The 13097-nt window shown below is 36.3% G+C and overlaps 2 protein-coding genes across 2 annotated transcripts; one reads left to right on the top strand and one right to left on the bottom strand.

Annotated features, from left to right (window-relative positions):
* Positions 1–454: 454 nt before the first annotated feature.
* Positions 455–11448, bottom strand: LOC113668510 (transmembrane protein 245). Its single transcript, XM_027184420.2, has 13 exons — positions 10331–11448; positions 9617–9833; positions 7679–8250; positions 6878–6982; positions 5077–5159; positions 4875–4965; positions 4314–4406; positions 3750–3926; positions 3278–3400; positions 2717–2847; positions 2119–2219; positions 1694–1868; positions 455–823 (listed from the first exon to the last, which is right to left on the bottom strand). Exons 1-13 carry the CDS (start codon positions 10868–10870, stop codon positions 565–567), a joined length of 2667 nt encoding a protein of 888 aa, XP_027040221.2. The 5' UTR covers positions 10871–11448; the 3' UTR covers positions 455–564.
* On the top strand, positions 11023–12901 carry LOC113668511 (protein farnesyltransferase subunit beta). The gene has a single exon (XM_027184421.2). The coding sequence runs from the start codon at positions 11063–11065 to the stop codon at positions 12269–12271; it is 1209 nt and encodes a 402-aa protein (XP_027040222.2). The 5' UTR covers positions 11023–11062; the 3' UTR covers positions 12272–12901.
* Positions 12902–13097: the final 196 nt, after the last annotated feature.

The following is a 13097-nucleotide window of genomic DNA, read 5'->3' as shown; positions in this document are numbered from 1 at the left end:
TCCTTTGATTTCCCTGAAGGTACCTCCACAAGAAAATCAATTATAAAAGCTGACACCAAATTTGATTGGATGTATCTAAGTGTGCTGTTTGAAAGCTAGAATCTTGGTCAGAATGAAAACGAACATTATATCAGGACTCTTCCCTTTCACACAATGATTTTGTGATCACTCTTAACCATCAATTAAAGATTGATTGATTTAACCCATTTACTCCCAAGATCTTAATAGCAATTCTCCTTACTGCCTGCCATACAATACTGATGTGGTCAGTTTTGGGAATTTGGTTTAGGATCAACTAATAATCCCTTAATTGATACTTTTCTTCATTTTCATCACTTTCATCATGTTTGCCTGATATTGTACAGACATTCTGTCTTGGTCACTCATAGGAGTTTAAGCATTCATAGCTGATTTATTGATCCGTTATTGTAGATCTGCAATATTTTCTGGCATATATCATAGTTATGATTTTATTCAATGTTAATTCTCAAAATTTAAAGTACTCTAACATCATATTATGTTAACATTCTTTATTAATTAAAATTGATAACTTCCTGCTATGATCTAAGAGACTGTCAGAGCCTTGCCACTTCCCTCTTGATCATCTTTATGCTGTGAGTGTTGTGTACTTTGTTGCACGTCACTTGTGGCTGATGGAACTTCTGGATCAGGTACAGGACTGCTGTGACCAAGCATACGGCTGTACACATTGAATGCGACTATCAAACAACAAAGTATTATTGGTCCCATGATGGCTCCCTCCAGCCCAACACAATAGATACCTCCAACCACAGCTAAACCAGTCAAGTAAGGGTGACCTCCACTGTTAATGCAAAGCAGTCATGAATTGCATCAAACAAACATAAAACAGACAAAAACATGGCTTGTGTTTGTGATTGAGTGTAAGGACAGAATGGGATATAATGTCTGGTTCTCAGTAATGATGTATTAGAACCAAGCCCAGAGGTCAGTAAGTCATGACAAGGAGCCAAATATTTTCCCATTTGACCCCACCTAAATGAGACAAAAAGTATTTTTCATATGACTAAAGTAACTCCTCTTTTCTTTTACACCTGATTTTGCATGGCTGAATGGCCTTTTCTAGCCCAGCCTATGCCATCAAGTAAAGCCCTCTTGAGCTTATGTTTTAGAAATGTTTTCACAGGTCATAAACTGTGTCATATCATACAAATGGGCCATAAGAAATATATAGTGATGTAAATACAAATAATGTTGAAGGTCTTTAAGACCATGTTTAGATTTACTACTCAGGATAGATAAACCACAAACTAGGAGTCTTACAATACTGTTAAAAAAGGAAAACATTCAAGAAATTGGATAGGAGCAGGGAGTGATTATTCAAAGAGTTTCAAATATCAAATATAAGGTGGTAAATATGCTACCATTAGTTAAAAGCAGCGTAGGGTAATCAGATCTTATATATGTATTGGGATGAACATGTTGGAATTGCATTCACAGACCATTTTGCATCAGGAGAGAAATGATGAATACAGGAGGTGCAAATCAGTTTAAAGTTTTACTCAAAAATCTGTTGTTTGATAGTATTGTTTGTCAAAAATCCCTGCCCACTAGAAGTCTTCCCTCCCTCCTTATGCTGACAAGATACATCACTTTACACAAAAAGAGCATGTAATCTTCAAATTAAAGCTTTTAAAAGATACATAGCACATACCCACTGATCTCACTGTAGATGGCAACATCTACAAAGTACGTGGGTAAGAAATGACAGACTGCTAACACAGCTGCCATTATTCCTTGTCCCTGGATTAACCACAATTCAAGTACAGCTGGTACTGCTGCCCAATAAGTGCCAATAAACGGAACAACGGCTGTAATGGCTGCAATTGCTTCAAAAAGATATCAGCTATATGTTAATTCTAAAGTTTTACTGATAGAGGCTTGGGTGGGAAATTGGTTGTGACACACTAAAGGAACAAAGCTACAAAAAATGTTTTGGAAACATTTTAAGGGTTGAAAATGTTGAGGGCATTTTAAAAAAAACATTGTGCTACTTTTACTTCATAGAAGTGCATCTTCTTGGGACATTTATGTTATAAATTAGATTGTTTTCATTGCTCTTTTGTCTGGCTTTCCTACCTGATGGGATGTATATAATGTTAACACCAAATGTGGTGTGGGTCAACCAGGTGTAGACACCATAAAAAGCTGCCATTTTAATGGCTGCTCCAAATACATCCCTGGAAAAACAAAGTAATAAAGATCACTCTCATGTCAGTTAATTGTGATTTTAGTGAGAAATTTTACCTGTTGCCTAAAGTTTGTAACTATACTCAAACCAAGAAAAATAAATAATTGCAAGTTGACCTGACAGAGTAAAATAAAAAATTTTGAAAATTTAGCACTGCGGCTCACATTGTCCTCATTTTCCAACCTTTTTCTTTGCTTTGGCCTTAGCATATTTGATAGCTTGGGGAAGGAGAAATAAAAAATGTTAAAAACAGTAATTTAGCTCACTTTCTTTGTTCCTAATCTCATGCTTCAAGAAACAACACCACCTTGAAAAATTTGATAATACTTGACCATACTGATTAAGGTTATCTTGTTAAAAGTCTTTCTCACCTTATTTAATGTTCTAAACTTGAGATACATTACGATTGTCATAGATTGCACAATTACAAGGCTTGTGTTAACTGCCAGTCATCACTTACATATCCATTTGTAAAGTCAGACTAACCTGATGGCTCCATAAGCAGAATCTCCAAACCCAGATGTACCAGTTGCTGTAAGTTTGCCAAACCACTCAACAGGCTTGTACTGTTCACCAGAGGTACTCAACAGGTAAAACAATGCAGTGACAAAAATAATCTGGAACAGGATGAGATTATTACAATTCTGTTGCTGAAAAGCGGTTAAGTTGTCAAGCAGTTATATATAAGAGAGTAAGTGGGGTGTGATAGCTATATCATAATTATTGGACACAATAAGTATAAACTAAGTACCATAATATGTAACAAAATGTTGAACTCTTTTCTGGAGTATCCAAATTATACAGAACAAGTAATCATATGAGAGGATATGAAACTGAAAATTTAAAGGAAGCAGTTCTTCCCTGGATGTGTTATCAAATTAAGTAATTGAACCATTAAACCCATGATCTTAGTGATAAAATCAGTAGTTGTACATTAAGGATAATTGTCTGTAAGATCAACTTTATGATGTTATTACTCTCACTATTAACATTGATTTACCTACAACATATAGTCAAAATTATGACAGCATTAGCGATTTCGTTTACCATTGATATGCCAGTGTTCAGAAGGTATGCACCACTGAAGAACACAATGGACAACATTGTAGTAACAAGGTTAAAGGCAAAACTGATGTTCCCCTTGAAAAACATCCAAACAGACTCCAGTAACTGAAAAAAAGATGTCACAGTAGTACACTGTCATGTAGCTTTATATTAAAATACTATTTACAAACTCTTCAAACTGCTGCAGGTGTGCTTTACTAATTATTGTTAAATAACATAAATCACTTAATCTTGCGCCATTGTAGAAAATTGCCTGTTTTGGCCTATTAAGGTTGATGATGAAAAAATCAGCGAGATTTCAAAAGATATTTATGCACATGTAAGACAACTTAAAAGGAGCAACTTGTTTAAAATAACTCAGTAAAATAAACCTTGTCAAAAGAGAAAGCCAAAAATGGATTTTAAATGCTATCAACTTTTGACAAAAATAATTCTAGTAACAAAATTTACTCACAGAAATGAGAGTGCCAAGATTTTCTCTGATCAAGGAGAAAGATACTCGAAAATCAAATACATTAAAAATGTGCATGACATTTTTCCAGGAGATAGCTGCACTCATGTTATTGTGGCTTGGTATGTCTGTTGTAAGTGTTCCATTCTTTGATAATTCCTTTTTTGTCGAAGTATTACCCTAGAAGGACAAATGACATGTGTGTACTTTTGTATATACTGATTATTTTTTCATTGTAAACATAATTTATACAAAAACATTGTGTGGGGTATTTTCGAGGGATGCAAGGTAATCCTTTTTATTTTTTTTTAGTTGAGGGAGGGGGAGGTCACTTGTTTTTCTGATTCATTCCATTTTAACAACCCATCTATATGATACAGGTTTTTAAAATTAGTATTTGTGTTAACTTTTCATATTGTATCCTTCCAATGAATTAAAAATCAATCTACATGATTTCATTTCCAAGAAATACTATATGGTCTGTAATATGCTTCATCTCTTCATCTCTTTTTTTAACCTTGGTGACATTAACTTAACATTCATAACTCACAGTCAAAGTAGACTTACCCAATTAATCCACGAGTGATAAATGTGATCAGTAAAGTCTAGCACTTCCTCTTGGAGTGCACTGGAATTGCTGTCACCAAACATGGACTGAATCTAAACAGTGGCAACAATAAGGTATTCTACAACTACTATATTAGGAAGATGTGAACAAAATCAGAGAGCAGAATCACAACTACATCCTCACTTTGCGTTGAAGGCACAATGTGAATCCTCTTGTCCTTCTGATCTCTCTAATGAACAACCAGCATTTTGGACCTACTGTTATTTAAATCTTGGATTGAAAGGGAATTTTATGGATTTGGTGACTGTTGTCATTTTTGTGATCATTTGTCCTCAGCAATTCCTCAGGATTCTGAGATTTTTAAAGTCCTAGGTGGAGAGAGGCATGTACTGCAAAAATAAAGACTCTTACCCAAGAAAACAGCACAATAACCAGGCAACTGAATGTCTAAACACAGAATCCAGCGTGCTTGCCATTAGATTTGACTGTAACTCACATGTACCTCTAATACTTTCCACAAGCCTGCTCATTCCTATAAAGTATAACATATTTGCATGCACCTTGGCAGCAATGTACTTTCTTCCATGCATGTATGATCTCTCCACAGTTGATCCCAATGTTTTCTTCAGTTCCTCGTTTTCCTGAATCCAGCTGTTTGACAGGTAACCAAATTTAATCTCAATAACATTAATAATGAACAAATGTGTGAACAACACGAATACTTTATTATTTCTACTTAACCAAAGGAATCATTGCACCTACTTGACAAGCTGAGGATTGTCAGCCATCACTTTGTTCACTAAGTTGGCACTTACAGACACCAGTTGTGCACTCTCATGGTGAACCTGATGAAAGACATAAAGTATTACTTGTCAGTTTGTAGCATATTTTGTTTGACCCAACTCCACCAGAAACTTAAGGCTTGTCATGGAATTTTAGCAGTGGTCAATTGTTCACATGATAACACTTTACAAACTAAAATAAAACATTGACCATAGATATATACAGGCCAAAAATACAGTATGGATGATTTTTACCAGTTACTGACTCCTTTTGAAAAACAGGCATGCGTAGCATGCAAGAGTTATTTTTTGGCTTGGTGGGTTGAGATAGAACAGTTTGTGCCCTTTATGTTTTCATCTTTGTCACCCAAAATAGCATAACTTTAAAAAAACGAAAGGATTGCAGAAAGACAGGAAAAAAAATCCTAATTTATCTGAACTCACACAGATATTGTGTGATATACTATCTCTATTGTCTTAATACTTCAGCGTTAAAATGGAATGCATCACTATCATATACTTACTGTTGTCTCCTTTGCAGATGTTGTTTGGTCTCGTCACACAATGCCCTCTATTTCCCATTTGGGAGAGAGTGTGTTGTGTGACAAGACCACATAACAGTTGTAAAAGAGACTACACTTACTGCCATTACTCCAGCAGAGAGAAAATCAAAATTATTCGTCTACAGTTAGTTACCTTAAAAATATGATTCTGCATAATTTTACTACGAAAGGCAAACTGAAACTCTGTTGTTCCTCTAATAGACCCTAACCAGAGCTATATTGCAATCTCCAATAAGTGAAGATACATTGATCAAGAGAAAAGGATAATATTTCAAAGAAGGCTCCTAATTGGTTGTTGCCTATCTGGACTTTGCCCTATATGTGAAATGGGTGATAAAATGTAGGTAATGTTTTACAATGAAATTAATACACAATTTAAGGTAGCTTAAAGCGACTTTAATTTGTAAAAAAAGTCAAACGCGGGAGAATTGCGTGGAAAACTCAATATCAGTAGCATTTAATTCCATGTGAATTTTTTTCAATAGGGTTGGACAATGCAGTTAGAACACATAATAAAATGCAGGTTGCTTACAAGAGAATGACATGTGACAGAGCAAAGTCCAATGTGGCAAAATGAAATTTGATTGGTGATAGTCAATTCAAGCACATGGAAAATTGCCTGATGTTCATGTAGTGCAATGATTAGGTCTGTTCTGATCAGACTTTGGACATTGTTTTCATGGTACGCAATGGAATGTAAGTTGTTTGGCATGTGTGTTGTGAGTAAAGGAGTGGAAAAAACATTATTAACTTAAAAATTTATGTGTACCTTTCATATACCAATAAATCTCCACTTTAATCGGCGAGGCCCTCGCAAAGGCCACAGACGATTACACTTATCAAATGAGCTCAGAATTTCTGGTCAATGTCATTCTTAGTGCACAGCCCTGTGATCCATGACATCATTTACAAGAAAATGATACCTAAACACTGTGATTGGTGCAGGATATTCAAATGCTATGATATGATGCAGCAATATAAATCTGATTGGTGCAAGATACATGCCCTAAAGCAACAATCTGATTGGTGTGAGATAATACCCTAAGTTTATGCTGCGATCTGATGAGTGCGAGCAACATACCACTATCTATGCTAACATAAAGGGTTTTTTAGGGTTTGGAAAAAAAATAACTCAAAAATGAACAAAAAATTGTTGGGGATTTGAGTATGTGTTCATGCAATGCTCTGGTGCATTGTGAATGATGGACATGAACTTACCTTCACTGCAAAAAAGGCTGTGATGACAGAGAATGCCACAAAAAGGAACAGCACCATAAAGATACTTATTATGTTTTCCATTGATTTGTCCATTATGTTGTTGATCTAAAATGCAACATAATTGATTTCAAACATAAATCACATTTGTGAACAAGAGGAGACAGATTGAGCAATCATTCTTACTCTTAAAAATGTTCTTGAAAAAATGTAGCCTTCGGTGCTTCTATCAATTGTTTTTGTTTTGCATTTTTTGATGAAGTAATATTTAAATTTATTTGCCAATTAACATGCAAATAAAATGTACAATTTGTGATAAAAATAAAAGACAAATAAAAGATGGGAAAACTTCACATTTTAATGAAAATGTAATGTACAGTATACAAAGCAGTTTCATTAGTCACCAAAAGAGACATTATAGGTGGTCTGACAGTGGATAAAGTGGTGCTTTCAAAAAGTTGATAAAAAAGCATTCTCGTATATGTACTTAAATATATGGATTTTATATCGTGGCCTACAGCCAATGAACACCACCTGCTATTTCTTTCAATAGCCATTGCACATGCTGCAGGTTAAAATGGAATTTAAATTAAAATGATTCAAAATAGGCATTTTTCAGTGTAAGGATTAACAGTAAGACAATGAATTCAGAACAGAGAAAAATACAGATCAAATTGAGACCTAAATTCATGCTTAAGTTTAACACATGGGGTGTAATCTACAGAAACACAATTATATACCTTTTTATTACTCATATTAAGTAGAAGTACATGTCTAGGATGTTGGTAAAAGTTGTAAACTTACAGCACGATCTACTTTCATTCCTCCTTTGAACAATCCATTAAGTGGGGTTGGAACCAATGCTGGTCTCCTCTCATCAGTCCAACTTTTGAAATTTTTCCATAGAGAATGAAGATAGAGTGCTGGAGAACTTGAACAGATTGAGGAGCTCCAGTAAGCCAGAAGCTGCTTTAAACCATACAGTGTGACTGGTATTATGAAAATCATAATAAAGTCCCAATGAAGCCACAGTCTTGAGAGAAAAATTCCCCAGAAAAGAGCCACAAAATAAACATGACTTTTTCCCTCACAATTTGCTTCTTCTTTAATCTTAATTGACTGCTTTGGTCTCCAAATCTTAGCCCTTCGAAGCTTTGAAGAGACTTTTCCGTCTACAGAATCCTGACCATTTTCATCACTATTGGGGGATGTGGCTGACGGAGGTGTAGTAAGGCTTGTAGATGACCCTCTGCTATCCTTATTATAGGATTCATTAGAATCTGAGGTTGGCAAAGAGGTAACCAGAGCAGCAGCTGCCACTGACAGGCGTCTCATAAGATTATGTCTTTTACTTTCCCCAACTTTCTTACTATCAACTGGAAAACAACAAAAATAAAAGACCTTTAATGAAGTCAAACCTTTAATCACACCCTTCCTGTCTGACTTAACTCTTTTCACTACATGAGGTAGTTCCATCCAGTCTTTGACTGTTTAAAATATCTAATCATTGCACATTATATGATACCCTGAATTTAGTCATCCTGCATTAAATTTACTGAAACTACATAATTTCAACAAATATCATGAACAGTTTGAATAAAAATATAATTAGTCAATGTCACTGATAGTAGATGATAATTGATGATAGTTGAAACTGTCATCAACTATCATCAAGCTGTTATAACAGTTTGAACAAGGCTATATTGTGAAAAATCACCCTCTCAAATCTGGTCACCTATCAGGGTCCAGAATTAAATATATTTTTTAATCACCTTTTGGTGTCTACATAGGAAAAAATGGTTGAAATAATTAACATTTTCATCACCAATCTAAAATCTGCATCTGTAAGTACCTGTAAGTAATAAAGTAAGAAGCTACTTGAAATTCTGGGTCAGCCTTAAAGGATCCTAGTCAACTACCAGCCATTGCATGCTTAGTTCACCATTATGTGAAATTTCCATTGTGGTCTATCATCCAGGTGCATCTGAGCGATTTAGGTATGTTGAGTTCATAAATTGTGCTAGCAGTCTACTGAAATTATCAGTCATTTATGCTAAGTACAATTGAACCTTGATTATCTGGACTTGTTGAGACCAGACAAAATAGTCCAAGGATTTGTTTGTACCAGCTGCCTTTTTCTCTCAAGACAGAAGAAAAACTTGACTGTACGAGGTTTATGTTTTAATTCACCAATTCACCATCTAGTCACCAAGGTGGCAACTTGACCAGAACTTTTAGTCACCAGGAGGAAACTTTCAGTCTCATAGGCACCAGTATTGTTTCCAATCTAGAAGCCTGCCTATGCAATGTTTTTCATTCAAGCAGTTGTATTACACCTACTAGTAATGTTGATTTCATACAGATAGTAATAATACAATCCTTGTTCACTCTCTTAGTGCTTGTCTGCCTAAAAGTAAATTAAGATTGCCTCTTCTTAAACATTGCAAATATAACAGAGGTCGTTTTTCAGCAGTTGTAAGTGGTTTTGTAGGTTTTTTGCTCTCAACCATCCAGCCCCACCCTTTTACCATTCTAATTACTTATAAATGACCAGTTCCTGATATTGGAGGTTATTAATGGGTTGCGAAGATTTGCCAGTCAAAATGAGGTTTTCTATCAGGGAGCTGACTGGACACAGTGAAAGTTCTGGATACCCAGGTACACATTTCCCTTAGTAGAAGAGGCTGTTAGTCAAGAGGATGAACAATTACCATGAGATAGTTGAAAAAAAAATTATCTTACCTTGATCTTGCCCCTCTGAGACTTCTGTAATACATCCAACAACTGAACAGATTACAAGAAGCATAAAAAATAGAATCCTGTAAGATCCAGTGAGTGATACAAGATGAAGCAGAAACATAATCCACACAGGAAGAGAAAACATTGAGATGACCCCAGAGGAGCTTGGTGTCCAGAGGAATATCAGACTTAAAATGTAACCAATTATAACAGTCCAGACCTAAAATACAAGATTGATAATTTTGTTAATGACATGGTTGGTGTCCATAAGACAAAAGCACTAGAATAAAGAAGTAAGATGAATTGTCCAGAATTAAATATTTACATTCGTTATTCCAGTATTTGGGTAAGAGAAGAGTGAACAATTGGTAAGGCACTTGTCAATGCCAGGTTGCTTGGCGAGATTTTGACTGGCCTCATCTGTGCTCAGCACAATTGAAGACCTTTGTCATAATATCATGTGTATGATTTAATAATAAGGATAAAGATTATGTGGTTTCTGGAGTAGACCTATCCTTTAATTTCACAAATATTTCCAGCAAATGGTACAGGCATAAAATATAATTTGGAAATAATAAAAATTTTCTGTTAAATTTTGTCTCGGTTCAGTGGGTTATTTTCTATGCAAACCTCGACTAAAACACCTTGTAAGAAATAAAGGAGGAAAAACATAAACCAAGAACAAAAACGAATCACAGCATGAGCAAAATTGCTCACCAGATATGGATTATAAAAGAAGTCCAAAAGGCCATGAACAGCTGTTCCAGATCCCTTTAAAATCCACACAATCTCATAAAATGGCTTAATAATGTACAAAACATAGGCAATGACTGCAGTTAGGCAAAATATGGCAAAAATACGGCTCCTTCGTACGACAAAAGACCCAACTACGTCTGACGATTTGTTGGCCAACTGAAAAGGTATCACCATTGCACCAAGCACTAATGGAGTGTGAGATTCTCGCAAAGAACGAAGAAATCCTCGAACTATCTGCGTCAATTTCCACTTAAAAGGATATAAAAAAGCGCCACACAGCCCAGCCCATAGCAGAGGACGTAAGAAAGGTTCTAAAACATAATAAACTGCAACTGCAGCACATCCACTAAGGGACACGAAAACCAGAGCAGCCGTGTTATAGAACGCAAGTTTCACAGCTTTTTCGTTTTGTTGCGCACGAACCGAAGTGAAAACGGCAGTAAAAGAAGAGCTCATCGACTCAAGACTCCTTTGCTTATGTATTCCTCTCAGAGCTGACATTTCGTAAACTTTAACCCGGTGTACATTAAAGGCATGAAACACCAACAGCTGATGCAAACTGCGCGCCACCCCAGTGTATGTTTTCTCTGTCTCGCCATATATGGCTATCTCCTTACGTCACAAAGACTGGCTCTCGTGCCTAATTTTACTACAGCGAGAAAACTGGTATCTAGTATCGCAACACAAGTTACAATGGCCTACCACTCGGCTAAATCAGTGGAAGATCTGCGCTTTAAAGATGACGGTCTTACGACTATAACCTCCGAAGAACAAGAAAAGGTGGAGAACACGGTAGCAAGAAATTATTTAGCCTACATGCGAGTCTCCAATCTTGATCCCGACCTATCACTGTATCGCCAGAAGCATGTTCAGTACCTCAAGAGAGGCCTTCACGATCTCTCTCAAAGTTACGAATGTTTGGACGCCAGTCGACCTTGGCTCTGCTACTGGATATTACATGGTCTTGAAATGTTAAACGTACAACTAGGTGGGGAAGAATACGCTCAAACGGCTGATTTCCTCAAGCGTTGTCAAGATCCGTATGGTGGCTTTTGTGGGGGTCCCCAGCAAATACCTCATCTGGCCCCCACTTATGCCGCTGTGTGCGCGCTATGCATCGTGGGAACAAGACAAGCATATGACGTCATCAACAGGCCTAAGTTGAAGACATTTTTGGCAAGTTGTCGCACTGCAGAAGGTTCCTTTACGATGCATCAAGATGGTGAGGTGGACATTCGTGGTGCATATTGTGCAGTAGTTGCAGCACACTTAACTAATATTATGACTCCAGAGTTGTTTGAAGGGACAGCAGAATGGATTGCTAAGTGCCAGACCTATGAGGGTGGATTTTCAGGTGAACCTGGACTGGAAGCTCATGGAGGCTACACATTCTGTGGCTATGCTGCATTGGTGTTGCTAGGCAAGCACCACTTGATTGATAACAAGCGTCTGCTCACATGGGTCACTCGGCGTCAGATGCGGTTGGAAGGAGGCTTTCAAGGAAGAACAAACAAATTAGTTGATGGTTGCTACTCATTTTGGCAGGGAGGGGTGTTTCCTCTTCTTCATACTGTCATTGATGCTAGTGGCAATGGGCATTTACTTAGTAATGAGAAATGGATGTTTGATCAGGTAGCCCTTCAAGATTACTTGTTAATGAATTGTCAGCTTCATCATGGAGGACTTGTTGACAAACCTGGGAAATCACGAGACTTTTATCACACCTGTTATTGTTTGAGTGGGTTATCTGTGGCACAGCACTTTGTCAATGAGTATCAAACTAAACTAACATTAGTGGGAGGCCAGGATAATAAACTAGCTCCTGTACACCCGGTATATAACATTGGAGTCCAACATGCAGCTGATGCTCTGAAATACTTCAGAAAGCTGCCTCTTATTTGATTATTGTTGAAAGGCTTGTTGAAGCTTTAACCCTTTGCACCCAAACATCAGTATGCATATTCTTCACACTGTTTTCAATAGGTTTCCTAAGGTTCTATACTCTTGCATGATACTTAGGTAGGATAATTCTGAAAAATAGACTTTCTTTGTGTATTAATTTCTCAAGCATTTGAAAACTTTTTGTTTCTCTGGTGGAAGCCAGACTCCAATGTGGAGCAAGCATAATGATTCAATTTATGCCAAGCTGAACTTGTACACAGTGCAATGGAAGGAATGTAGTGCAAATAATGTGCCCATTCTCAACTGAAAGTAAACTTCTTTAATTTATTGATCAATATTTGAAGTAGTGACTTAGTTGTCTGACTATTTCTCAAAAACTTTCTTTTACAATACAGAATATGTAGTTCATAATTAAATATCCCAGGTTTAATGTTTAATGTATACTGGTCTTCATTAAAGTGCCTTAAGATGTCTGTAGAAAATTGAAAAATTGTTATAAACAGCTGTATATAATATACTGCAGAAAGGTATTTTATTGTTAGTAGTAATATTAGGGCCCTATTCCATATTGAAGGTGCATTGTATCTTGTTTAAAATGCTTGTTCAGGAGAATAAACCATGTGCACAGTTTGTGTATGTTGCAAGGAGAATCTTTCAATCATCCCAAAGATTGACAGTAAAGTTTACTGTAACTTATCTGAAACATAGTTACTAAGACACATTGACATCAATTGCAGCCTCATAGAAGAGAATGATGCTATGAGATTAAATGTTTTAAGTAGGATTGTTGCCATGTGGGACTTGTTACTTAGCTTGTCTTGCATCA

This window comes from Pocillopora damicornis, chromosome 9 (genome assembly GCF_964200805.1).
Source record: "Pocillopora damicornis chromosome 9, jaPocDami1.2, whole genome shotgun sequence".
Lineage (NCBI taxonomy): Eukaryota > Metazoa > Cnidaria > Anthozoa > Scleractinia > Pocilloporidae > Pocillopora > Pocillopora damicornis.
The sequence above is the reverse complement of the archived record's forward strand: the minus strand, read 5'-3'. Positions and strand labels throughout refer to the sequence as shown.

Excerpts from the sequence above, each read along its gene's own strand:
- LOC113668511 (XM_027184421.2), top strand. The coding sequence starts at position 11,063 with ATGGCCTACCACTCGGCTAAATCAGTGGAAGATCTGCGCTTTAAAGAT.
- LOC113668510 (XM_027184420.2), bottom strand. The coding sequence starts at position 10,870 with ATGTCAGCTCTGAGAGGAATACATAAGCAAAGGAGTCTTGAGTCGATG. Across the intron at positions 5,160-6,877 it reads CAGCCTTTTTTGCAGTGAAG|GTTCACCATGAGAGTGCACA; the intron begins GTAAGTTCATGT and ends GTCTTTCATCAG. Across the intron at positions 3,927-4,313 it reads ATCACTCGTGGATTAATTGG|GGTAATACTTCGACAAAAAA; the intron begins GTAAGTCTACTT and ends TTGTCCTTCTAG.